Raw genomic sequence first — 23019 nt, 5'->3', positions numbered from 1 at the left:
TCACGGATGACTTTGAGGGGTTGAAGACTTCATTGGAGGAAGTAATTGCAGATGGGGTGTAAACAGTAAGAGAACCAGAGTTAGAAATAGAGCCTGAAGATGTGACTGCATTGCTGCAATCTCATGATCAAACTTAAACGAATGAGGAGTTGTTTCTTACGAATGAGCAAAGAAAATGTTTTGTTTTGTTTTGTGACAGAGTTTTAGCTCTGTCACCCAGGCTAGAGTGCTGTGGCACAATCTCAGCTCACTGCAACCTCTTGCTTCCCGGGTTCAAGCAATTCTCATGCCTGAGGCTCTCAAGTGGCAGGGACCACAGGCACCTGCCACCTTAGCTGGCTAATTTTTATATTTTTAGTAGAGACAGGGTTTCACCATGTTGGCCAGGCTGCTCTCAAACCCTTGACCTCAAGTGATCTGCCCACCTCGACCTCCCGAAGTGCTGGGATTCCAGGCGTGAGCCATCACGCCTGGCGAAAAGTGGTTTCTTGAGATGAAATCCACTCCTGGTGAAGATGCCGTGAACATTGTTGAAATGACAATAAAGGATTTAGGATATTACATAAACTTAGTTGATAAAGCAGTGGCAGCTTTTGAGAGGACTGACTCCAGTTTTGAAAGAAGCTCTACTGTGGGTAAAATGCTATCAAACAGCATTGCACGCTGCTTTAGTAAAAGGAAGAGTCAACTGATAAAGCAAAATTCATTGTTATTTTAAGAAATTGCCACGGCCATCCCAACTTTCAGCAACCACCACTCTGATCAGTGAGCAGCCATCAACATGAGGCAAGACCCTCCACCAGCAAAAAGATTACGACTCGTTGAAGCCTCTGATGATTGCTAGCATTTTTTAGCAATAAAGTATTTTTAAATTAAGGTATGTACATTGTTTTTAAAGATGTGCTATTACACACTTGATAGACTATATTATAGTATAAAAGTGACTTTTATAGGCAGTGGGAAACAAATAAATTTGTGTGACTTGCTTTATTGAAATATTCCCTTTATTGTGGTGGTCTGGAACCAAACCTGCAGTATCTCGGAGGTATGCATGGTAGTTTTTGGTTAAAAGCACAGACTGAGGCCGTGCACAGTGGCTCACACCTGGAATCTCAGCACTTTGGGAGACGGAGGCAGATGGATCACTTGAGGTCAGGAGTTAGAGACAAGCCTGGCCAACATGGTGAAACCCTGTCTCTACTAAAAGTACAAAAATTAGCTGGGTGTGGTGGCACATGCATGTAATTCCAGCTACTGAGGAGACTGAAGCAGAAGAATTGGTTGAACCTGGGAGGCAGAGGTTGCAGCAAACCGAGATCACACCACTGCACTCCAGCCTGGGCAACAGAGCAAGACTCCATTTCAAAAAAAAAAAAAAAGTACAGACTTGGAACCATACCACATAGGTTCAAATCCAGCTCTTCAGTTTGCTAGCTAGGAGACCTTGGGTAACATATTTAACCTGTGTTTAGCCTAGGTTTTCTCATGACATTGTAGTAATGATTCAATGTGTTTTATCTGTTATCAAGTTCTTAGAGACACACATACGGTGATCACTACTTGCCTTAGCTATTATTATTTCAGTATAAAAATACATAAAATTACCTACTAGCTAGATTACTAAACGTCCCCCATTCTACCCATGTTCTCATTAAATCTGAGCCAAAATGATGATCCATGAAGATATTTCATGTTCTAGAACCCTTGTTATAGCACTGATACTCCATGTTGAAATGCACGGAAGTAGAGAAAAGTTGGCCCCAGAGCAATCCCAGCCAAAGTCCCTGTAGCAGGGTGTTTGATGCGAACTGGACCAATGCTAAAACCCTTTCGACTGGTGCCAAAGCCCAGCCCAACCTCGTGTGACCGCAGGTTTCCATCTCTTACTGCTCCTGAACGCAGTCCTGTTTGTCAGCCTTGGTACTGTCTTTGCTCATGTTGAGTTCAATTTGGTGCATATTTACTGAAGAAGGGAATGTGGAAAGCAGGATAAAGGAAGTTGCCAAGCCAGGATGTGTCCATGTAAAGGCACATCAGACCTTGGCCTGATTCACAGATACTCTGAGTGTAACTCCTCCAAAGAATAGTCCTCCTTGAGGCAAGAGGAAGGGCTTTGTGCCCCTTGTAAGTCATCATTGGCCACTGCAACCTCCACGCATCTCAGGGAGAGGCGGGTCCTGCAGTGGGATCAGGGCTTCAGGGAGGAACACAGGTGTGACCCCTTCCCCATTAGCTGCAGCACTCACAGCAGCTGGGGGATGGGAGCACCAGCTCTAAAGTGGAAATGGCTGGGTCACTAGCAGTGTCTATGTCTGGTTTCCACTTTTTAAGAACGCATCATGCATCATGAGGTTGCTGTGGGAGCTATGACACAGAAATTCTAAGCTGGAAGTGGCAATAACAACAGGGACACAGATATGTGATTGAGTGGCTCCAGGGCAATAATGTGCCAGAACCAGCTTATGCCAGCTCACAGGAGCCAATTGTTAAATTTTTAGGAACTTTGCAAGCCAGCTGTGAGAGACAGCCATCAGGAAACATTAAATTATATAAACTTACAATTAAATAATTACATTAAATGAAAAAGTAGAAATAACTCAAAACCCACCATTTTCTGATGATTTTACTATGTTTTACTATTATCTATGATCTTGAGGTTATTTACGTTCATAGTAGCTGTATGGTGGAAATGTGATATAATGGTCTCTCCTTCATCACATTGAGTGACATCGTGTTGTCATCTTGAAATTGACCATGGCAGGGGAATTTACACCACAGAAATCAGAAAATGCTACACCTCAGGGTTTTTTTCTTTCCAGTGAACCAGTTGTTAAATATTTACCAGCACACCACTGATTCAGATGGACTCATTCTCCCCCTAATATGCACCAACACACACAATAGCCGAATGCTTATCCATGGAGAGGTTCTTCCTGGGCAAAGGTGGATGAGCAGCTTTTGTTTACTCTTGGAGTTTTTTAAAGATGAGTCTGAATAAGAAAAGGGTTTTTTTTTTTTTTTCTCTCACTCCCACATCTTTGCAGGTAGGATTCACCTGGTCATAGCACCTGGTTCATATGAAGCAGAGGGAACTTATGGCCCATGAAAATGTTTCAGGTACTTTTAATATTTTCCTTAAATAATGACTGTTCATCAGTTTGTTTAAAATGCTCTCTTATGTCTGAGAGGATGTGGCACCACTTATTTCAGTCCCAGCTTCAATGAGAGGGTGAATGATGAGGACTTATTACAAGTCAGAAAGTCCCTAAGGAAATATAAGGAAAATATCATTTACTCCAGCTCCTAACACCTAAGAACTGAAGGAGTGAGTCCATTTGGAGCCCTGAGAAGGAACAAAATTTAATTGTTAAGGCTGTGTTATTTATAAAGCTTAATAGAGAAATTCTTTGTTGCTAATGAAGTCTTAGAGGACCCTTAAAAGGAAGCCTGCACAATTACACGTAAAACTGTGACAAATCTTGTATTTAGAAGCATACACCATCCCATCTGCCACTGTCAGATCCACTCTCTCAGGTCTACCCAGAGGAGGTGGGAGGCAGGAAGGCCACCCACCTCAGGCCTGGCCTCTCCCCATGAGCTCAGGTGTGCAGTTTGCAGACCTGAAATACAAAAGCTTATTTTAAACAGACAGCTCCTCCTGCCCACTTCCCAGGGGTTCTGTGCTAATAAATTGGCATTAATAAAATTAACTAATTGGGGGTGTCCAGGCCCACGGGCTGGGTTCTCAGCTGCAACCTCCTGGCTCCATGCCCTACTCCTGCTGATCCTGCCAGCCAGTAGAAATTGTGTTGGGGGTGGAGGCAGGGGCAGGACAGGATAGAAACAGAGGAGTCTGGAGTCTGGGGTCTAGGGTCTAGAGACTGGAGCACAGTACCCCTGACTTGCTACAAAGTGAAGGCGAAGTCTCCTTTCCTTTTCCCCAGCTGGGTGGGTCTGGCCCAGTGCAGGAGACATCCTTAACCATTTGGACTTACAGTTTCTTTAGCAGAATAAAATAATGGCCTATGGGAAGTGAAAAAGACCCTCAAGGTACAGGGACCACATTTTCCTGTTAGAAAGCTGAGGTACTTCTGGTAGGTGATAGCTTAAAAAAAGAAAACTGAGACACTTGCTGTGACAAAGAATTTTCAGACATTTGCTATGTGCAAGAAGCAGTGTCAGAAAGACAATTTAGAGGCTGAAATGTTGCAATGGATATGACATTTCCATGGTTTATTGAAAACAACAGAAAGACCATCATAAATCTTACCTTACCCAGAAAAATCAGTGGTTGCTGTGATGGAGACCTTCTGTGGTTGCTATGTGAAGACAAATATTTTCTTTGGCTGTATTTCAATAGCCAGCATGGTTATTTCTGTCTAATATGTTTATTTCTCCAGGAAATAATTATAGCCAAGTAATGTCCATTTCAAGAAGGGAAACAGACACGAGTTTTTAGGCTGTTAAGAACGTCAAACCTCTTTGTATTTCTCTTCTTCGTTCTGTTCATTCTCTATATATTTGATGATACCTACCCATAGTCTGTTTACTTCATTTGGCCTGTATTTACTCACCGAGAGGCCATTCTTTACAATGTGTTTTCAGATGTTCTCATGCCTGTCTTAGACTGTAAATGTCTGTGTAATTCTTTGATCAGGAGCTAGCCCAGCACCACACACAGGGAGGTACTTCATTCATACAGGCCCACTCTGAACAGTTGTGCAGGTCACGCACTGCATAACTTCAGCTGGGTCCATCATAATGTAGTCCAGTGCTGTTCAATAGAACTTTCTGCAATGATAGCAATGTTCTTTAATCTGTGTCATTCAATACAGTGGCCGCTAGGCACATGCAGCTCTTGTATACTTATAATGTGGTTAGTGTGACTGAAGAGCTGAATTTTTAATTTTAGTTAATTTAAATTTAAATAGTCACATGTGGCTAGTGGCTACTGTCATTGGATAGCACTGTCTATATTCATAGCTGCTCTGCTTTTATTCATACTTTTATTCATACATTCACTCATCCATCGCTTCAGCTATGAGCAGTGTATAGTGCTGGACCCTGTAGATACCCTGAGAGGAAGATGGTCCCTGTTCTAGGAAACTTCCAGTTGGAAACGCAGTGCAGTAAATGCTATGAGGGAAGCCCTTACTGTGTACACTGCTGCACAGATGAGAGGCTGAGTCTGGCAGAGTAAGAGTTTTTTGTTTTGTTTTGTTTTTTTGTTTTTCACACCAGAGATGTCTAAGCTGAGTCTTCAGAAAGGAGCACATCACAAAGACAAAGTGAGTAAGGGCTTTCCGGAAAAGAGATTGTTTTAATATATTTTGTTTTGGGTTTTGTTTTGGTTTTTTTTAGGGACCAGAATGTCTCACTATGTTGCCCAGGCTGGAGTGCAGTAGCTATTCACAGACATGATCATTGCACAATGAAGCCTCCAATACCTGGGGTCAAGAAATCCTCCCACCTCACCCTCTCAAGTAGCTGGGACTGTAGGCATGCGCCACTGCACCAGGCTTTTAATATGTTTTAACCATTTGATTAAGATGAAATGAATGCCTTTGTGGTTAGCCGGGCACAATCACTCTCAAGACTATTAGCACAAATATGTTTGCAAGACAACTGCAAAAGGAAAAGCTCTTTTGATAAAGGTTTTCTAAATTCTAGGGTTCCCACCTGGGAAGGGACCATATTTCCCTGTCTAGGGACAGGATTATGAAGCAACCCACCTAGAAGATCAGTCCTCAAAGTCCTCCAGAAAACCAAGTTTTCATATGTTTAGAGAGAGAGTTTGCAGTTGGGCTTTTCTTGCTGGTTGGCTCATTGGAGGTAAGACAGACAGAAATAGCTTCTTTTACTACTATTGTTAATAAACAGGTATAGGCCTGATATGGTTTGGATCTGTGTTCCCACCCAAATCTCAGGTCAAATTGTAATCCTCAATGTTTTAGGTGGGATGTGAGGGGATTAGATCACGAGAGTGGTTTCTCATGGTTTAACATCATCCTCCTTGGTGCTGTCATCGCGATAGTGAGATCTGGTTGTTTAAAAGTAAGTGGCACCTCCCCTTCACCTCTCTTCCTCCTGCTCTGGCCATGTGAAGATGCCTACCCTTCTGCCATGAGTAAAAGCTCCCTGAGGCCTCCCCAGAGGCTGATGCTGCCATGCTTCCTGTACAACCTGAAGAACTGTGAGACAATTAAACCTCTTTTCTTTGTAAATTACCCAGTCTCAGGTATTTCTTTATAGCAATGAGAGAACAGACTAATACAAGGCCTTTCATCATGGTAGAGAAAGACTCCAAAAATCCTACTCTTTCTAATATATTTATGCAGGTGAAATTCAAATGTAGTATTTAAAGGTGGAAATATGCTCTGTATAAAAGCAGGCAGCGGGGCAGTTTCACCGTTTGCCTCCCTCACTCTTGGAGCAGGGACAGGTCTGATACCCAGGCCTAGAGTCAAGGCTGGTTAATGGCTGTTCCAAAGCTTCTCTCTCCTTCTCTCTAACTTCCCCATTCACTGCCCCATCTCAACCAGGAATGGAATCTCACCTACGTACAGTGGAAGACTAATTCTATGTACCTTGGGGAGGTCTCTGCATCTGGAAGGTAAAAGCTCTAACATATGCACATTTCCAAGTGACCTCATAAACTGAGCTCTATGGCTGGCCCTCAGCAGTGGTAGGCAAGAGGCAACTCCCAAGGAGATTTTTATTTTTTAATTTCAAAGCGGGAAGTAAGAGAGCAGATGGAAAGATGCTCTCCAGCTTGGAGCAGCGCTGAGTGCTTCCTTTCCTTTGGCTACTCCCCAGCATGGGGGGAAGAAAATTCTAGACACTTAAGAATGTGACAGGTGTTAGCGGATTATGAGGACCTGCAGACAGCATGGGGTCTCCACATCTGCCACTGCTTTGGATGACCAGCATGTGTGCACTGGCCAAATGGGAGAAGGACCAGAGCCCTGCTTCTGGATCTCTCCCTCCTTCCTTTAATGCTGTGTGCAAATTGGGATGTAACCTTCCCTGTTGGCCTAGGGAGAGACTAGAAGATGCTGAGGGAGAGATGACAGAAGAGATCAAAGAGTCTAGTAGCTTCTTGGGAGACCTATGGGAAATTCCTAGTGGCTTTTTCCATTGGCTTTCACTGCACCTGCCTTCCTGCCCTGCTGCATTATAGGGGGGTCCTATATTCCTGGAACTTTCTAAAATTTGCCCCTCTACATTCCTTCTGAACATGCTACTCTGCTTGCTTTTCTGCATCCTCATCCACCTGCTTTGCTAGAGCTCAGCATGACTATCACTCTGCTCTTGTTCTTCCTCATGATAGTGACACAGGATTCTTCCCTTGACCCCCTTTGTGGGCAGGAACTGGAGTGGCTCATTTCACTCAGCCTGCTGATGGCCACTCCTGGCAGAAGGGAGTGTGTGAGTGAGTGTGGGAACCAGAGTGAACGAATGCTAGAACTAGCCGGCCACTCCTCTCTGGTGGGAGCAAGCTCTGTGTGGGCCCTGCAGCAGCATCTAAGTGTGTTGCAATGAATGCTCTTTCAGCTCTGCTGTCCAGAGACGGCCAAGTGTCAATCAGCTCAGTGGAAGGTCAGGGTGGCAGCCCCTGCCCTCTCAGCACCCTGGTTCTTGTCCAGTGTCCAGAAAGAATCAGGTCACATGAACTGTTTGAAAGGTGATGAGTGCGGAAGACTTTATTGAGCGGTGGCTGGCTCTCAGTGGAAAGGGAGGCTGGAAAGGGGGTGGGAAGGTAATCTTTCTCTGAAGCCTGGCCGTCTCCATCTGGGCTCCTCTCTGAAGCCGCACTGTCTGAAGTTAGTCATGTCTATCCATAGTCTCCGATGTTCAGTTGCTTCTCTGCTCACCACTCAGCCACTTGTATCCTTGCCACTCAGCCACTTGTGTTTCTCTGCCAGCTAAAGTCTTTTATGGGCATGGCATAGGGGCAGGGCAGGCCAAAAAGGCAACATTTGGGAGGAAAAGTGGGGTCAGCTATATCCACTTAGGGCCACAGTTCCAGGCTTAAGGGTGGGGTTTAGCCGGGAGCCCAGCCCTTTTGTATCAGTGGCAGAGTTTCTGTCCTTTGGCACTTGTTATACAATAGGTCGGCATAAGGGGGTGTTGTGCAGTGGGAGAGGGTACATCCTGGAGACTCTAAGATCTTTGTCCAACTCCCAATTCCACCACTTACCATCTACAGAGTTAGGAAGCAGTCCCCAAGACCATCCTTACTTCTGACCAATTGCAAGCTCAAGCATTCCCAAGACCCCTCATAGGTCAGTAATTTACTAGAAGGACTCACAGAACTGAGAGCTCATAGGCTCATAATGGTGGTTTATTACAATAAAAAGATACAGATTAGAATTAGCCAAAAGAAGAGACAGGTCAAGCAGAATCCAGGAGAGTTTCATGTGCAGAGATCGCAGTTGTTCTCTCTTGATGAAGCTGGGGACAGCACTAAAGTCTCCCAGGAACCATGTGTGACATTACATACAAAATATTGCTAATCAGGGAAGTTCTTCCAATCCTTAGTGTCCAGGGATTTTATTGGGGCTCAGTCATGTAGTCATGTTTGACCATCCAAGTGGTTGACCTTAGTTTCTAGCCCCTCTGGAGGTTGAGCTGATACATCATTGTTAGTATAGACCACCTGGTTTGGCCCAAGACCCCCAGGTAGATAAAGGCACTCTTATCAGGTGAGATAATCCAAGGACTCAGAGACGACCTCCCAGGAGCTAAGGACAAAAGTCAGATCTCTCTTGGGGCAACGCTAACACTGTACCACACCCCATCTGTGTGATGCTGTACTCTTATTAACCTCACTGGGCATCTATTTCCTCATCAGTAAATTGGGGACAATGATCCCCACCTCATTGGGGTTTCTGAGGATTGAGTGACATGATATATGCAAAAGCCCAAGTATGGGAAAGGCTTCAACAAAAATTAGGTCCCTTCTAGTATGCTTAAGGGCCTTTGCTCTCATCTTCTAAACTAGCCCAGGGCATCATTCCCTCTCTCCTCTTCTTCCCACCCTGTCTCCCAATTTGCTTTCCCTTTTCCCCCAGAAAAGGATAATACCTTTCTTCCCTGTATATCATTATTAACTTGTTTTTTAAAAAACAAATGTGTGTGTTATCATTGTTACCATTTTTAAAACTGTGCTATTGCATGGATTATTATAATGGATGTAATCATTATCCTCTTGATGAACTGCACTGAATATCCTTGTGCGTACACATCTTTGTGGATTGGGCCAGTGATTCTGCAGGCTGGATTCTTTGAGGTGGCATTGATGGGTCAAGGGTATAGTTAAAGCGTTGATGGTACTGCTGTATTGCTCTCCCAAAAAGCCCATACCAAGTTAAACCTCCACCAATAATGCACGAATCTGCCAGTTTCCCCACACTTCCTAGGGACCAGTGTGGAAGAGGATGGCTTCAAGTGCCTGAGACTCACACCTGGGGCTTTCTCTTGGTCTGAGCCCAGGATGAGGCAGGGCTTATGGAATTTCGCTGGAAGGGATAAAACACTAGGGAATGTGAAAATCCTGTGACTTGCCATTCATCATGACAGAGGACACAGTGAGTGAGGTTTCAGGTCTGGGTTGAAAGTCCGTGCCTGCTGAGGGTTCCAGCCAGAACTAGAGGTGCAAACCCAGAGAAGAAAAAGAAGCAGGAAGGCCAGATAAATGTCAGGAAAGAAAAAAAGCAACCACTTTCTGCCCTTGGTCCTGAGTGAGTCTGTTCCTGGCATAGCAGCAGAACAGCCTGCAAGGTGCGTAGGCTCCTCTTAGTCCCCAGAGTCCATCACCAGCAGGGGGTGCCTCTCCCTCCATCAGGACTTGCCTGCAGCTCTGGGACACCACCGAGGCCAAGGAAACACCTTCACCCTCAGGGCCTCTGGGGGTCTCCATGCTCCCTTCAGGCCCAGACTTAATTTCTTTATACTAAGGCCATGAAACTTGAGTCCCAATTCAGTTTCAACCACCAAACCACTGTGTGGGGTCCATCTCTCTAGACCTTCGTGTATTTGCTGTTTAAAAGTAGCGAAGAAAGGGGAGGGAAGGCTGAACAATAATTAAGATTTGTAAAGAACATTTTGGTTCAGTACCTTATCTCATTGATGCTCACTCCATGCCCATTTTACAGATGGGAAAAAGAAGACTTAAAGAGGTTAAGTGAACTGCCCAAGTTCACCCTGCTGGTAAGCCAGGACTTTCTTGGCAAATCCTATGATCCTTCAACTTGACCATATTAGAAGATTCTAGTATTGGTGAAATCTAAAACTTGTAGGGCCCATCTTAAAATAGCAAAGTAGTTTTAACTAGGCACTGTCAGATGCATCTGGGCTTTGAATTATTACTTGGGCAGGTTCCTTGAACTTTGGTGTTCTCATCCAGAATAAAAGACAGTGGTGCCAGGGTAGGAGCTATGAGCACAGATAAAGTAGCCCTTGAATGGGGCCACAGAGGGGTGCTGCAGGGGACTGTAGTTTTGGATGAGGAGCTGAACTAGAAGCTTCCAAGTGCTCTTCCAAGACTAAGATTCTATGATTCCCTAACTGGGATCTTTCCACTGTTTCAGGTGATAATTCTGAGCTCAGGTCCTGTGCACAGGACCTAATGCAGTCTTCATGTCAGAGCTAGAAGAGACCTTGGGGGACCACCCAATCAACTTTTCATGGCTCAGTTGTGGAAACTGAGGTCCACAGAGAAATGTCTTGCTATCATGTCAGATAGTTCTCCAGCCACGACTGAGGCCTGAGTCCCCCTAGGGCAGAGGAAATCTCCTATTTTTAAAAGAAAGCCCCGCACTGTTCATAGTAGTCACAATCTCTCTCACATCCCTGAATCAGGATCCAACGACTTGCCAATCAACAAATGTTACTGGAGAGTTTACCACAAACAAGTCTCTGTGCTAGGCGCTGAGAACACAAGCTGTCCGGCAACTTCCTGCTCCCTAAAGTCACAGTCTGTGGTGGAGGGGCAGACACGCGATCCTGTTGGGGCTTCAGCGTACTTCCTCCTGTGTTCTTTGCACGTAGTAGGTGCTCAGCGAACGGAAACGGGAAGACTAGTTATCACTCTCAAGGCGAGCCCGCAAAGAGGCCTCAGGTGAAAAGAGAAAGGAGGATTTGTTTTTCCGGCCCTGGCTCTGCGCACCGCTCCCCAGCACGCCAGGCGGGGATGCGTCCGGAGCATCCTTCCCTCCGCCTCTGTCCTGGTCCCCGCTCCGCGGCCGCTCGGCGCGCGAAGGGAGGGGCGCGGGGGCGCGCACGCAGGGTGTCGGGGGCGCGCCGGCCGCCCGGGGACGCGCACGGGCTGGTCTCTGCCCTAATGCGGCGGCTGGCGGCGAGAGGCGCAGCAGGGGACGCGGGGGAAGTGGCGGCGCCGGCAGCGGACAGCTCGGACAGCGCCCAGGGCCGGAGCCCGAGCCCTTGGAGGTAGGCAAGCACGAACACCAGAGAGATGAGGGTAGAGAGTCATGGAAACCCACCTAGCGACACCCCCTTGTTCCCGCCCTCCTCTCTCTGTCTCCATCCCCTGACCTGTCCCCCTCCCCCTCCGTCCACATTCCCATCCTTTCCCCTCTCCACACTGTCACCTGCCCCGAATCCATCCGATTCTGTTCGTATGCCCACCCCATCCCCGTCCAGCTCCCAGCCCCCTGCCCACCCCAACACCCTATCTCGTTGGCCGCGTCCCCTCCCCCTTCCCGCATCCTCAACCCTTTCCCTTTCCTCTCTGTCCCCGCCTCATCCGTGAGCCCTGCCTGCCCTTGTACTTCTGTTTACCTCGACACCCCACTTTGGATGACCCCATGCCTCCTATTTTTCCTACCGCACACATCAGCCCCTTCTTGCCTCCCCTATTCTCTTCCCCATCTCATGCCCCTACCAGTTGGTGTCTTGTCTCTCCATTTGCTCCCTCAGTTTCTGTCCTCCCCTGGTTCCCCCTTGCACCCCTGCCCCAGCCCCTTCCCAGCTGCCTCTTGGTGTCCTCCTGCATCACAGTCCGTCTCAAGAACCCCGCCTTCTCCCCCCTTTGGCTGTTAGCTGGCCTGACACCCGTCACCTTCCCTCACTGCCCTTCCTGGTGCTGTGTGGAGCCGTACAGCCTGTACTCAGCCCTCCCTCAGTGGCCCCTGGACCCTCCTTCCCTGCGTGGGGATCTTGGTTGTGGAATATAACCCCTTTCTGCGTGTTTGATCCTATTTGTGGCTTGGGGAAGAAGAATGCTGGGGGGTTAGTAGGCCTCTCTCTTACGTTCCTCTCCAGCCATGCAGCCACTCCATTCCTCTAGCTGTTCAGGTTTGTTTCCTAGATGGATTGGGGGAGGGGGTGCTAGGCATTGGGAAACTAGGATGGGGAAGGGGCAGGGTCCAGGGGAATGACTGAGCAGACTCCTCCTGGGGCTTGGCCTGAGCCCTGATGTAAAGGCCTGGATGAGGAGCCCTGCTGGAGGGCTGGAGAATTTTGGATTTTAGAAAAGATTCTGTTTCAGCCTCCAAGTCAGCACTTTGGCATCTGGAGCTGTCATGAGTGTGTCCCATGGGCTGGGCCAAGAGTGGGCAGAGTGCTGAATCACCTAGAATCTGGTCCCCATGGCAGCACCCATCCTGTCCTGAGCCAGGTTCTACTCCTGACTCCTTCCTTGGCATTTTGGCATGGTGTGTGTATGTGCATGCATGTGTGTGTGTCTGTGTGTGTGTGTTGAGCAGAGATGCCTCATCCCTCAGTGTGGGGGAGAGGACAACAATACCCCTTTTCTGCCTGCCTGTGTCCCTGGCATGAGGGCCTAGTGTGTCTCATCTACCCTTGGAAATGTGCTGGGCCCTGCTGGGCCTCAATCAAATCTCCAGCAAGGCAAGGGCAAGCCACAGGACTTTGAGACCTGGTTGGACAGGAGTTTAATTGTTTGTGTGGAGCCAAAGCAAGCCTCAGAGCCCAGAGAACTTAAAGCAATAGGAGAATAGCCCAGAGAAAATGTGTGTGAAGATGGAAGCCTCTGGGGATAGGGGCCATACCAGCTGTGGGGTGGGGGCAGTGGAGGAAGGCAGGCAGAGATCTATCCTCCTTCTGGTTTGGGGATGATTGGATGTGGTGGAATTGCATTGCAGGAAGAACTGAAGGAGATGAGGGGCTGCCACACAACTAATACATTTCACCTTTTGTCTTGACTGAGCTGGCACTTCGGAGGGAGTAATTTCTCCCCTCTTTGGATTCAACTGAAGGGGTGTGTGTGTGTGTGTGTGTGTGTGTGTTGTGATGTGTGTGTGTTGTGTGATGCATGTATAGAGAGAGAGAGAGAGAGAGAATTATGCCAATAAGGAAAGAGACTCACTCCCACTTAGCCCCAGAAATTGTGGTTGCCACTGTGGAACAGGAAATGGCAGCCCGATTCCTGTCTTGGGGCCTTAGACGAAACCCAGAGGCTTAAATTGGGGTGTTAAGAGCAAATTGCAGACAGACTCTGTCCCTTCTTTGTGAGGCTTTCTCACTTTAGGAATCCAAGGGTTGGACTCCTTCAGCTCCTGTGCAGTAAACTCTGAATGGGCCTCAGGCAGTGCCCAGCAAGGGATGTGCTGCTGGGGGCACTGACTGCACCTTGCTTTGTCACCCTTCTCCGTCCCCTCTCCAGCGTGAGAGGGGGTGGGGCTGGAAGCTTTCCCTGGCATCAGTGCCTAAGGGCTGCCAGCTTTTCCTTGTACAGGGAGAAAGCATTACCTGCAGCTGTTGTTGAGAGCTGATTGGATTAAGGTTCTGATGTTGAAATGCTTGATTGGAGCTCAGGTGAAGTGGGGGATTCTGATAACAATGTACATATTTCCCAGTTTTGTGCAATGAATCTCACCCCTCACCCCCTTGTTTGGCATCAGAAAGACTATGGAGAAATAAATCAAGGCACATGGAGGGAGGAGCCAGCTCCCCAGAGAGCTGGAGCAAGACCTTCCAATTGTACCTAGCCAGCTCCCTGTGGGCTGAACTGGCTGTGCTCATAAAGGCTGGTTCTTTAAGGCACACATTGAAGAGGTGGCTGAGAGCTGCGGGTGGGGTTCTGGCTTTGCATTTCTGGGGTGGGTGGGCCAGAGGAGGGTCTGATTTCTGTGGTGAGTGAGAGACAGGATGCCAAGGCTCTGATCAGCCTATTGCAACTTGTTTCCTACCTCTGGCTCCACTCTTCTCCCTCAGGCTTTTTTGGAGGCCAGAGGCACCCTGAGATCTTCAAGATCATGCAGGAGCTAGGGTGTGAGAATCATCCCTTTGTCTTTAGAAAAAGAAATTCTTAGGAAATCAGAGAGGGAGAAGCAGAAAAATTCAGTTCTCAGTCTGTTTGGCTGGGGTGATGTTTGGGGTGGGGAGGGGAGAAGTGAGAGGAACATAAGGCTGGTTTCATTCTTACTCATTTAACAAAGATCCATTAAGCCCTACGGTGTGCTGCTCTGCTAGGTGCTGAGACCATAGAGATGAAAAGTAAGCCAGGGTCCAATCTCTCCGAGCTCCTGGGCAATGGAAGAGGAAGATAGGTGATCAGACAAATAATATAGATGAGCTTGAGCAAGAGCATCCAGATAGGGATGTTACACAGCCGGATCTTTAATTCCGGTGGTATCAGCACTCTGCTCTCCACAGCTATGAAGAGGGCTTGGCTGATGCCATCCAGAATGGTAGCTCAGGGCTGATCCTGAAGTTGACTGTCAGGAAAAGAGTAGGGGACAAGATGAGGTTCAAGTTGTTGTCAGATCCCCAGCTTGAAGGGCTAGAGGGGGGATGTTCTGTGTGTAGGTGAACTCAGCTAGACGTGGCTACAACCTGATAGGGGAATACCCAAAGGGAGCTCTGCAATGAGGTCGAGGCTGCTTAACTCTCCCAATCCCTTCTTCTAAGCTCTTGTATTTTAGGGGTAAAGTGTGGCTGGATATGCTTAGAATGTCAGTGAGTCAGAGGAAAGAGGCTCTGGGAGCTACTCGCGTGTAGGGAAGATGCACAGGGATGTGCTCAGAAGCAAGGCGAGGAAAAATATTGTGAGCCCTGCAAGGTTCACACACCTGCAAGGTGTGTGAAAGGATTTGGCATTATGGGGAGGTCAGAGTCAGGTGGGAGTCATTGATGGGGAGGGGAAGTTGTTGGTAAGCAGGAGAGGTCCTTAGAAGCTATGCACTTGACCACAGATTCCCGCAAATATCCATAGCCGAAGTGGGAAAATAGCCTAAGGAGAGAGACTGTCAGTTTCATCTGTCTGAGTAGCCCCTCTTTTCCCCCACACACCCATTTTTGTTCATTTCATCAATATGTCCTGAGCCTTTGAATCTGTCAGCAACTGTGCAAGCTATTGGGCATGTAAGTCAAATTGGAGACACAGAAATGAAACCAAATTAAAACTCAGCACAAGAACTGCTATGATTGAGGTTAGATGATCCTGGTGTTGTAGGAGCATGGCTGAGGGGTCATAGTGAGCAGTAGGATCTGGAGTGATGGCACCAAACTGTCTGAACAGACCCCTGCCTTGGCTTGAGCAAGTTGATGACAAACCTTTGGGCACTTACAATGCCCAGCTAAGGCCCAGGCCTAGCTGCAGGGGCCCAGGCTAACTGTAAGGGCAGATGTTGGATGTATATGGCCTGGTCCCTGGACTGCAGAAGAGGGCCTGGGAGTTAATGGCTGTGCAGGGTGCTTGAGTAGGCACTTCCACAGCTTTACTGACCCAGGACACTGGTTAGATTGTGCCACCTTGACAACTCTCAGGCCACCCTTTTTTCATTAGGTCTTGAGGCAAGCCAGAAAAAATAAAAGTGGCATAGTAACAATAGTCACCATTATCGAGTTCTTTCTATGTGCTAGGCACCCTACTCTGTGCTTTATATGCATCATTTCATTTCGTCCTCAAAGGGTTAACCCTACAAATGAGATATTGTTAAGTTGCTGGTTTTACAGAAAATGACAGATTCAGAGAAGCTGTTACTTGTTGAAGATTACAGAACAGGTGAGTTGCAGCGCTAGAATCTAAACCTTTATTTGTTTGACTTCAAAGCCTGTGCTCCTCTCCCATATATTGTACTGAGCCCCACCTCCCACCCCCCTCCCTCTCCGACCTCCAACCCTGGGTAGAAAAATAAAAAGCTAGGATGTTTTATCCACATGCACAAGGCTTTCTAGGAAAATCTATTAGAAGGATTCAGTTAGAAGGCATTTTTGAGTGCCTTACTTTCTTCTGAAAGATAGAAATGTGGTTCCTGCTTTCAAATAGAAGAAATAAGACAGACAGGTAAAACACCTGGAGAACAAGACAATACAGGGTCTAATTAAATCTTCATTGGTGCCTCAGACCCTGGATGGTAAAATTTCAAAGAAAAGCATGATTTGGTTGCATTAGGTTGTTGGAGTCATGGAGGTGACATGGCATAGACACCATTCAGCCTTTGCGACCAGACGGATCTACGTTCAGACCCTGCTTCTTCCACTTGCTAACTGAATAGCTGCAGCTCATCTGCAAAATGGGGAAATTAATATGAACCTTGCAGGGCTGTTACAGAGATTAAATGTGAGAGGATAGTGAAAGGCCCAATGTAATACCTAGCTGGTAGTAAATATTCATCAGATGCTAACTGCTGTACACAGAGGTAGTGGGAATGGAACTGAGCCTTGAGGAATTGGCAGAATTTGGATATGCAAGAGAAGCAGAGGGTATTCTAGATGAAGGAACCATCAGGTGTATAAGCAAAAACTTGGGTTCAGATTCTCTGGGAAAGAAGTGACCTGCCTCATCCGGCCTGTTCTCCCCTAGGCTCCCACCTTCTCCCTGGTCCATGCAGCAAAGTCTTGCAGGAAAAGGACATCATCCTAAAAGGCATGAGGGGCCTTCAACTTCTGGCCCCATTGTTAACTTAAATGGATTTCTTTCTCTGTAAAATTACAAGATTGCTGCAAGTTCCAGTCCTGCAGCCCGTGTTTCTGGGATTTATATCATTGATTAATTTCTTGTCCTGGCTTTCCTCTCCCACATGCAGTGCCATGAAAAAGTTGGAGTGCCTGGGGCATGGTAGGGTCATCTCCTCACCCCCCTATCATCCCCTCCCGGCTCCTGCTGCTCTCTTCCTCCAGGAAGCAGCTGTCTTAGCATCTGCCTTCTCCTCCTTCACCTGCTCCTCCTCACTCCTCCCCTCCCAGGCTAGCCCAGCCCCTCCTGAAAGGCCTCCCTGGCAGCCCCTCTCCCCATTATTGTGATGCTAATCATGTTGTTATTTTTTTTTTTGAGATCCAGAAAGAAGGCCCCAATCTGTTCTAATGAATTTAATTAGAGAGGGGCTTGGAGAGCTTCAGAACCTCTTACCAGGATCACAATAAACAGAGTTAACGAGATAAACAGCCTGGGATCAGCCGCTCAGGGGTTGGAAAGAAGGATTTCCCGCTCAATCCTAGAATAAAAAAGTCCTTGGCACCCAGAGTTGGAGGAAGGCTGCGTGAACAGTGGTCCTCCAATTGGGTTCCCTTTTGGCCTGTTTCTGCCTGCCCCACCCAGCCCCACGTACTTAGCTTCATACCTAGTTCTGACTTTAGGTGGCAAATGAACCTCCTAAGAAGGTCTAATTATTCTCATCATCATCACCAAGCACCTGCTATTTGGGTCAGGGGTACCACATCATCTTCTGGAGCAATGTGGAGGCTTATGAGACCCTGTCTCCTGCCCTACAGGTGGTAAGAGATATGTGTCCAAATATAAGTAATATTTGCTAATTCCAGAAAGTAAGTTCTAGAAAGCTGACGGAAGATCACATTGAGCTTGGGTGATCTGGAAAAGCCTCTTGCAAGAGGAAGTACTTGAGGTGGGTCTGTTTTTTTTTTTTTTTTTTTTGAGATGGAGTCTTGCTCTGTCACCCAGGCTGGAGTGCAGTGCGTGATCTTGACTCACTGCAACCTTGCAACTTCCACCTCCTAGGTCAAGCAGTTCTCCTGCCTCAGCCTCCCAAGTAGCTGGGACTACAGGCATGCACCATCACACCCCACTAATTTTTGTATTTTTAGTAGAGATGGGGTTTCACCATGTTGGCCAGGCTGATCTCGAACTCCTGACCTCAAGTGATCCACCCACCTCAGCCTCCCAAAGTGCTGGGATTACAGGCGTGAGCCACTGCGCCCGGCCGGTGGGTCTTGAGATATCAAGACTTGAAGACTTTCTCCAAGACTACTGGAGAAAAAGCATGTGCAAAGGCAGGACTATGCAGAGGATCTTTGATTCATGAAGGTAAATGGCATGGTTTGGGTGGTGGGTGTTTGTAATTCAGTAGTGAGGGATGTGTCTGGAGCAGTATATGGAGACAAAATCATAGAGAACCCTGAGTGCTAGTCTTTATTCTTCTAACCTGGTTGCACTGCCGTCTCCCTGCTTTGCTTCTCTGAGCACATAGGATGCCCAGCTCTGGGAAAGGCCTCCTAGGATGGGAGAGTTCTGGCCTTCATGCTGAGCTAGCTTTCCTGGATCCAGTTTAGGCCAACTGGAGGTGGATTGACCAGATGCTAAGTTTTGTTCTCAGATCTTGTGATTTTCTGGGATGAGAGTGAATGGCTAGCAGAGTGATTCCAAGAACTTTTCCCAGTGATGAAAATTCCCTTTTTCTTTACTGATGCTGGCCAATTTGCTTTGGCAGTAGCATTTTAAACAACTATTTGGTGAAAGCTCCAATTTCAGGGTCAGAAAATTTCATCACTCTTTTCTTTATATTACTAAGAATTCTCTGAGTTGTGTATGTGGATATGTGTGTGCATGTGTGTCTGTGTGTGGGTGTGCATGTGTGGTGCCTGTGTTAGTAGAATTATTCCAACTAGGTCTGGTTCTAGTTTTATCTTTATTTGCAGGATAGAAGTTATTAAATATTTCTAGGCCTTTTTTCTTGTTCAAAGGTGGAAGAATCTCCCCTATATCTTACTGTGTGTTGACCATAAGCCAAATTATTTGAGAATAACAGGATGTTAATTATGAGTTGGTATCATAGCTATCTATCATTTTGACAGGAGGTGTAATATTGAGGTAAAATTTTAAGTCTGTCTCCCTGCCACCTAATTCTTGGAACATCTTGACTCATGAGACCAGCCAGAGTTTTATTTGGGGGCACCACCAATGTTTATGCTTCTTGTTACTTTTCCTAGTCTATCTGGGCTTATGTGTAATTAGTAAATGAAGTTAGTACATTGCTGTCAGGTGTTGGCTGACCTATATAAGATAAATTTATATGCAAGACATTGTTGTCACTGCCATTGTTATAATACCCATTGTGTGGTATTTTTCCACATGTTGGAGGTGAATGCCTTTATGGAGGAAAATGCCTCCAAGGCCATAGATGATATTTCTATGTTGACGTTGGTAAGGGCAGAAACTAGATATCTTTCTGATTATCATCACACACTGAGTGGAACTGAAGCCTTTGTCATCCACATTGGGAGTTAAACCAGGATTCTGTGGCTGGCCTCAGCCCTGGGATGTGCCCTCGTTTTGTTTTTGTCAGATATTCATTGCATCTGCAGTTATTATTTGAAGACCCTGCTATGTGCATTGCACTCTTCTAGGTGGAAACTTGTTCTGAGAGAAACCCCAACTCAAAAAATGTTAGAAATGTTTTAGTTCAAGATAGTTATTTTACTAATCAAGAAATGAAGACTCAGAAGTGTGGCATGACTGACTTGTGGCTGCATGGCTTGTTGTTGGCAAAAGCTAGTTCTGGCAAAACTCACATATGAACCTGGTAATGATACAAGATGATTGATAGGTAATTAAGTTTCTACAGCATGATCTAAACTAGAAGTGCTTTGGGATGTCAGAGAACAGAGGAAATTGGTGTAGATTAAAGTCTTTGGGGAAAGTTCTGAAGAGAAGTGGGGGTTGGCTTGGGCCTCTAGAGATGGGTAGGACCTGAATAGGCAAAGATAAGAAAATGACATTTCTGGTGGGGAAAGGAGTGCCCACTCAAAGGGCTAGAAGAGGGAAACAGCTAGTATGGTCAGGCATGGTGAATTGGCCAGGCTGGAGCAGTGGAAGGAGCGGTCTGCGGCCAGACTGTGGCGAACCTTGGCTTGCTAACTGAGGAGTGATTTTTTTGGAGTTGGTGAGGAGTATTTGAAGCTTCATAGCTGAACGCTGTCTTGCTCTGAAGACAACAAGATTGTGGTGTTAGAAGAAGTGGATGGGAAGTCCCTTCCCAGGCACCTGGTGGCTTCTGAGGGGATAGTTCCTTCTGAAGGGTGTTTGGGGCAGAGGGGAGTGCTGAAATACACTGGGAAGGAGTTTGTCGCTGTCCAGAGTGCTGACCTGACCTGAGAGATTTTTCTCTTCAGTGATGCTGCGTTGGAAAGTAAAGCCGGGGAATGCTTAGAACCAGCCAAGGGGATCTGGAGAATGATTCTGGCTAGGACTAGGCAGCATGTGGGCTTTTTGTCAGTAAACTAGTTATGGTATCTGACTTCATAGTCCTTGTGATGAAAGCAAAAGTATGGAGAGACTGTGTGTCCACGTATACATGCTAAGATGACCCAGTTTGTAGCCTTGTAAGTTTTGCCTTAGAACTTTTGTGTTTACATGAGAATTCCAGCACATTGCTTCTTTCATTATGAAAATGCACACTCTCTATTCAACATTCCACGGAACACCTAAAGCCTCCCCAACAAACCAGGGGAGAGCAGCAGAACTTCCCAGAACACCCTACTCGTTACTTCAAATGAAACATCTAAATGCTTTATATCAGTACTGTCCAATAGAACTTTCTTTGATGATGGAAATATTCTGTATTTGCACAGTCTAACATAATTAAGCCACCAATTACATGAGCACTTGAAATGTGGCTAATATGACTGAAGAATTGAATTTTGAATTAAATCAAATATAAATTTAAATAGCTACACGTGGCTAGTGCCTACTGTATTAGACTGCACAGCTCTATTGAGTCAGAATCTTTGACCTTTGCCACTTACCTCTCCTTATTGATCCTCATACCTAAGCATCTTTGACTTAGAGTAAAGTGAACTTTTGAGTGGGGTTAAGTTTGACAAATTGTTGGAGAAAGCCCCATGCTGAAACCAAACTGAAGCCTGTGTCTGGCTGTGGGTTTTGCCCTGACTTTCTTCTTTTCATAATGAGAAAAACCATCCATGATGCCCTGCAAGTTTTCCATTCAAAAGCAGAGACACAAGGCTCCTTGGATTCTGTCTGGGGTCTCAGGGACCTGATCTAAGACTTTTTGGAGCCTGGAACGGGAAAGCTATGCAGTGTTTATGGCCCTGAAAAGCTGGCTGTCGGGCGAGGTGGGGTGGGGTACAAATAATGTGCTGTGGTGTCAGATGTTTGCAGGCATCTCAGCAGAGAAAGGTTCCCGGTCCTGATCCATCTCCCACTGCAACTCTATGTATCTTTACAGTCATCCTGTTTATCTGGTATAGTGGACATGGCCCAGGGTAGGGGTACAGGTGAGCCTTTTTATGTTTTGTTTTTGTTTTTCTGAGCCATTTTTGCCCCAAGGAAGAGTGAGTGTTAGAAGTATCAAAGGGTGATAAATGCTTACAAATGCCAAGCAAGAGGTAGGTAATAATAATCTGTCAAAAGACTGGAGCAGAAAATTTCCATGGTGTTGGCACATGCCAGCCTCCATAGGCCTGCCTAACCTTACCATAAACATGCTTGATTTCCTGTGTCTCTGGTCTTAGGCTTGCTATGTATAAGTCTGATTTCCTAAACCAGGATGCATGCTTTTTGAAGGTATTTCTTATTGTCTTCTTGTTTTCTCCAATAGAATCTCAGTGTGCTCATAGTAATCCCTAATAAAGGCCTGCTTGTGAGTCACTCTTTGTTAGCATGGAGCAGTGGGTTTGACCCCTAGAAAATGTATGCACATGAATACAAATAATATTTATTGAGCCCCTGCTGGGCATAAGTCTCTGTGCTCAGTACTGCAGGCATTGACAAAGGAGGAGCTGAAGATGGTTGCTCCCAGTCTAATGGGAGAGGAAAGGCAGGCACGTATGAAATACACACACACACACACACACACACACACACAACTGATAGGGAAAAACAAAGACAAAGGTGGTAGCGGGGATCCAGAGCTGCGGGTGGGGTGCAGGGTGCTGGAGGGGCCAGATTACATGCATGTCCCTGTCTGGCCTCTCAGGGATTCCCTCCTTCATGAGGGAATGGCTTAGCTGGTACCAGCCACCTCCATGCCTGCAGTGACAGAGCTGCCTTTATGGTTGGTCAGGCAGCTTGCTCTCTCACTGGGCTGTACTGAGGTAGGGCTGTCCTGAGCTCGCCTCTCCTCTTCCATGGTGAAGAGCACTTAGAAGAAGGTAGGGACATTGGGGAAGAGGGCTGTGGAATGGGAAGAAATCCGTTTTTCTTTTTGTCACTTAAATGGTGACAGAGCCTTGCTCTCAGACTTCCTTTTAGTCACAGAAGAGATTTGTTGGGTCTCCATCAGCTCTGGCACATGGAGCCCCATGATGCAGGCCCAGGTGCAGCTCTGGAGGAGCAAGAGAAGCAGAGCTTGGTGATGTGGCTCCCCATGATCACCCAGGCCCCTGGCTCTACTGTCTTGGGGTGTGCCCTGCCTGGTGGGGAGTGGGTGGGCTGCATATTCCAGTTGGGGTTGGGGAAGGACTTTTCTGGCTGCCTCGCAGGGAGGAGTCTGCCCTTCACCATCGTCCACATAGTGCTCCTCAGTCCTCCACATGCACACAGATCACCTGGGATCTTGTTAAAATGCAGGTTCAGAATCAGCAGGTCTGGACTGAGTTTGAGATTCTGCTTTTCCAGCAAGGTCCCAGGTAATGCCAGTACTGCCCGTCTGCAAACTGCGCTTTGATGGACAAGGCCCTACACATGGGTTCTCAACCCTGCCAACATGGTAACATCACTTGGGGAGATCTTACAATATGCTGATACCTGAGACCCAACCTGTACCAAATAAATTGCAATCTCTGAGGGTTGGGTCTAGGTACTGGGATGTTGTAAAGGCCTTCCAGGTAATTCTA

The 23019-nt window shown here is 46.8% G+C and overlaps 1 protein-coding gene across 17 annotated transcripts in view; it reads left to right on the top strand.

Annotated features, from left to right (window-relative positions):
- Positions 1 to 11325: 11325 nt before the first annotated feature.
- The window catches only part of NFASC (neurofascin), a 196361-nt gene continuing 184667 nt past the window's right edge, over positions 11326 to 23019 (top strand). For 16 of the 17 annotated variants that reach the window (XM_030813150.1, XM_030813139.1, XM_030813145.1 and 13 more), the window contains exon 1: positions 11326 to 11451. In XM_030813150.1, the coding sequence (XP_030669010.1) occupies positions 11345 to 11451 (107 nt within the window). In that variant the 5' untranslated portion in view covers positions 11326 to 11344. The remainder of the gene's footprint in view (positions 11452 to 23019) is intronic. The other variant, XM_030813142.1, reaches the window with a different exon arrangement.

This window comes from Nomascus leucogenys, chromosome 5, assembly GCF_006542625.1.
Source record: "Nomascus leucogenys isolate Asia chromosome 5, Asia_NLE_v1, whole genome shotgun sequence".
NCBI classification, from domain to species: Eukaryota; Metazoa; Chordata; class Mammalia; order Primates; family Hylobatidae; genus Nomascus; species Nomascus leucogenys.
Note: the sequence above shows the minus strand (reverse complement) of the source record. Positions and strands in the feature narration are given on the sequence as shown.